The 4618-nt window shown below is 40.9% G+C and overlaps 1 protein-coding gene across 2 annotated transcripts in view; it reads right to left on the reverse strand.

Moving 5' to 3' along the window:
• Positions 1 to 4612, reverse strand: part of HAVCR2 (hepatitis A virus cellular receptor 2) — a 19534-nt gene extending 14922 nt beyond the window's left edge. For both annotated transcript variants that reach the window (XM_010855274.1, XM_010855275.1), the window contains exon 1: positions 4415 to 4612. In XM_010855274.1, coding sequence (XP_010853576.1) covers positions 4415 to 4442 — 28 coding nt within the window. In that variant the 5' untranslated portion in view covers positions 4443 to 4612. The remainder of the gene's footprint in view (positions 1 to 4414) is intronic.
• Between the last annotated feature and the right edge of the window lie 6 nt (positions 4613 to 4618).

The raw sequence follows: 4618 nt of genomic DNA on the forward strand, positions 1-4618 counted from the left end.
GAAGAAGCTGAGAATTAGGAAGCTAAATGACTTACCCAAGGTCATACAGCTTAGCGAATAACAGAAATGGCCTTCCAATTTAGGTCTGCGTGGCCTTAAGTACACACTTAACTATGCTGCCTCCAACAATGCTCACCTCAGCACTGTGATTACTAAGCTCATCATGTTGCCCAGATCCCAGATCACTTTCTTTCCTTTTTAGGTATTCATTTATTTATCTGCCTATCCATTCAATGAACATATATTACATCCCCACTCTATGCCAGGCACAGAGGACAGAACAGTGAACAAGATGGGTGCAGGCCCTTATCTCATAAACAATGCATTTTAAAAACCAATAAATTGTCAGCCTTGGGAAAAGTAAGGATGCAAACTCATTTTTCTGGTTGAGTCAGAGGCTATGAAACTTCCTAAATGCCATGGTCACTTTCTGGTAGCTTCAAAGTCTAAGCCTTTTAATGCTAAACTCCTGGCATACAGACTCTGACAATACTCAAAAGCATATCAGCAGCCTAAAGTCTTGTTTGTTTATATTTTAAGAAAAGGAAAGACGTTATCTCCCATTTACCTTTGCTCCTATAATGAAAAGGAATTTTAAAACCACACTGGTGGAACTACTAAGTAAACTACACATACAATATTTTCTAGTGTAAATCTAGTTTCTGCTTCCATACAATTACTTTTCTTGGCTTAAATGATAAGACTGTCTGACTTCTAACTTTGTTTTTTAACTTCATCTTACAGTGAAAATGATCAATCAACTAAAGCCCTATTGGGTTATCACAGCTTATTTTCACATAGATTGACGTCAACCAAGATGGGTGGGACAGATGGAGGATGTTACAGTGTGTTTCCTAGAGGACCCAAGATTGGCGGAGCAGGTTGATGGTCTTAAAAGTATACAAACTTAATATTTACCATCTAGCATGTTTTATGTGCCTGACACAGTGCTTAGCACTCTACATGCACAATATCTTTTCATCTTCACCACCATTGTTCTTGTTTAGTCACTAAGTCATGTCCGACTCTGCAACCCCGTGAACTACAGCATGTCAGGCTTCCCTGCCCTTTACTGTCTCTGTGAGATTGCTCAAACTCATGTCCATTGAGTAAGTGATGCCATCCAACCATCTCATCCTCTGTAATCCCTTCTCTTATCCTCAATATTTTCCAACATCAGGGTCTTTCCAATGAGTCAGCTCTTCACTTCAGGTGGCCAAAGTATTGGAGCTTCAGCTTCAGCACCAGTCTTTCCAATGAATATGCAGGGTTGATTTCCTTTAGGATTGACTGGTTTGATTTCCTTGCTGTCCAAAGGACTCTCAAGAGTCTTCTCCAACACTACAGTTCGAAAGTATCAGTTCTTCAGCGCTCAGCCTTCTGCATGGTCCAACTCTCACACCCATACATGACTACTGGAAAAACCATTTTGACCACATGGACCTTTGTCAGCAAAGTGATGTCTCTGCTTTTTAATACACTGTCTAGAGCTGCCATTGCTTTTCTTTGAAGAACCAAGCATCTTTTAATTCCATGGTTGTAGTCACTGTGTGCAAAGTACTATTATTTTCCCATTTTTCAAATGAAGAAGTCTCAGAGAGGTATTTTGTCCAAGATCACATAGCTATTAACTGGAGACCCCGAGATTCAAATCAAGTCTACTTCCAGAGCTAAGGATTCATCCGTGATCCAGTCCTGCTTTCTTCAGGTGGAGGAGAGATTTCATTTGTCCGATGTTCAAAGTTGGTTTAGGAACCTCAAAGACCCTTGGAACTCTTACTTGTAAAGGCTCCTCTCCACTTCATAGCAAGCATATTATATGTACCCACATTCCACGTTAAAGAAACGGTGTGTACAACTACACACAAGCTGACTTGCAGGTAATTAACTGGTATAATGTTACATATTATAGTCATACCATTAAATACTAATTAATTAACTAACTAAATACTAATTAATTTCAACTTTTCCTTTTATTTCCGTAGTTTGGAGCCATTGCCTTTTTTCGTTTAAGTATTTTCTCAGGCCTTTGAAAAGCTCAGAGATTGTAGGCACTCTCCCTATATTCCCAGGTACAAAAGATGGCCCCATTCTGTTGCCCTAAAGGGAAGGAACAAACAAGTAAAACCTGAAGTGAAGGCCACTTCTGGTTATGGCACAGACACCTCAAAAAACGTGCACTGCCTTGTGAGGAAGCTACTTCTCTATCTGGGAAGGTGTGTGGTCACATAGCAAATGTCCACTGGGGCGTGACATTGTAAAGAGTACTGAAACCCATGATGGGTAAGTGGGACTCCCACCACTCCCTTCAAGGTCTACAGTCATGGAATTCTTTAAAATATAACAATGACATATGATAAACACTTGGTATGATTCGATTAGCTCACTATGTGGGTTATCATCTGTTTTCACCATATTTAACTTCCTTACTAATTACATGAGAGATCTTGGTACCCAGTGACTAAAGAACCAACAAAAAGATTCAACCTCTAGAGAACTGACATTAATATTTAAAATAACTAATATTTGAGTGCTTTGTCTGGGCAGGGCATTATGCATTATGCTTAATGCTTTACATATGTCATCACATCGGTCTTCACAATAGTCTTATGACATAGGCACTGGAAATTAGCCTCATTATAGAGGTAAGGAAATTGAGCCTCACAGAGTTTGAGCAACAAAACTGAGTTTATAAAACTAACACAAAAAGCTGACATTAGAACCCATTCTGCCTATCACTGAAGCGCTGTGCTGTGCTCACTTGTTTCAGTCATGTCCAACTCTTTGCAACCGTATGGACCATAGCCTGCCAGGCTCCTATGTCCATGGGATTCTCCAGGCAAGAATACTGAAGCTGGTTGCCATGTCCTTCTCCAGGGGATCTTCCTGACCCAGGGATTGAACCTTCATCTCTTGTGTCTCCTGCATTTCAGTCAGGTTCTTTACCCACAGAGTCACCTTGGGAAGCCCATCACTGAACAAATACTTAACTGCAACCTCATTCTGCCTCTAGATCTTACTGAAAATGACAATAGCTAACATGTACTGAGTATGTACCATGATCAGACTCTGGGCTAAGCACTTTAGACACACTTCCTTATTTAAATCTGAGAGATTTAATAGATTAGGATTGGAATTTACCTATTATTAAATTTTAGGGCTTTCCTGGTTGCTCAGTGGTAAAGAATCCACCTGCCAATTCAGAATACATGAGTTCAATTCCTGGGTCTGGAAGATCCCCTGGAGAAGGAAATGGCAGCCCACTCTAGTATTCTTGCTTGGGAAATCTCATGGATAGGAGCTTGATGGGCTACAGTCCATGTGGTCACAAAAGAGGCAAACATGACTTAGCAACTAAACAACAATAACCACCTCATTTTACTGAATCAAAGACTATGCTTTGGAGAGTTTAGAGAGACCAGAACTCCCTGATCAATGTGACTTGAGGTCTGCTCTGTCAACCTTATCTTCTTTCTAGAGCACTGTGGAAAATACTTGTTGAAATACTTGAAGGTTTTAGCTGCTCCTTCTGAGGTCAGAATCTGAGGAAGATGATGGACTTTATTCCAGTTAGAAGGAACTCTTGAAATAGCCTAATCCAAATTATCCCAAACATGGACTGGGGCCAATACATGACAAAACATCATCAGTACAGGAGTAAATCAGAAAATAATAAGGAAACATAATGAGTTTTTCATTAAACTTATATAAGAGTATCCTCTTTTTTTTTTTAACATGGGGATGTCAATAGTAGAAATCTTTTTTTCCCTTGTTTGGCAAAATATGAAGCTCATCAAAAATCTTTTTCAGGAGTTGGGAATTATTGGGTGGTGAAATCCAAGTCTCTGAACTCATTCCTCAGACAGAAGAGGAAGCTGCTATCAGGAGAAGTGAAAGGCTTTTGCTCAGGTAGAGGGCTATGCTATGCTATGCTAAGTCGCTTCAGTCGTGTCTGACTCTGTGTGAACCCATAGACAGCAGCCCACCAGGCTCCCCCGTCCCTGGGATTCTCCAGGCAAGAACACCGGAGTTGGTTGCCATTTCCTTCTCCAATGCATGAAAGTGAAAAGAGAAAGTGAAGTCGCTCAGTCATGTCCGACCCTCAGCAACCCCATGGACTGCATTCCAGGCTCCTCCGTCCATGGGATTTTCCAGGCAAGAGTACTGGAGTGGGGTGCCATTGCCTTCTCCTCAGGTAGAGGGCTACTCATGACTAATTCAGAATCCTAGCCTGGGGCTCTTTTTTTCCAGCATAAATTTATCTTCACCCCTTCCTTACACCTGTCACTATCTTGGGTGCACAGAAATATTCGTGCCTCCACTCAAACTATTTTCTCATATTTTCCCCATATTCTAAATCTTCTGAACTCTGAAACCAACTAAAGGTTTCCTCCTATACACCATGTGTAATTACCTGAGACCGGTCCCTTTGTGGTGAGCATCCTTGGAAAGGCTGTAGTGATGTCCCTCCATGAAGTCCAAGCTGGGGTGACCTTGGCTAAAGTCAGAAACCAATGTAAGGATGAGGCTTCTCTGACAGCAGAAAAGTGGCAACAGAAAAAAAACTGTAAACACAACAATAGAAGAGAAACACAATGCTAAACTTCCAAACCTACCT

The sequence above is a fragment of the Bison bison genome, unplaced genomic scaffold, assembly GCF_000754665.1.
Source record: "Bison bison bison isolate TAMUID 2011002044 unplaced genomic scaffold, Bison_UMD1.0 scf7180017864363, whole genome shotgun sequence".
NCBI classification, from domain to species: domain Eukaryota; kingdom Metazoa; phylum Chordata; class Mammalia; order Artiodactyla; family Bovidae; genus Bison; species Bison bison.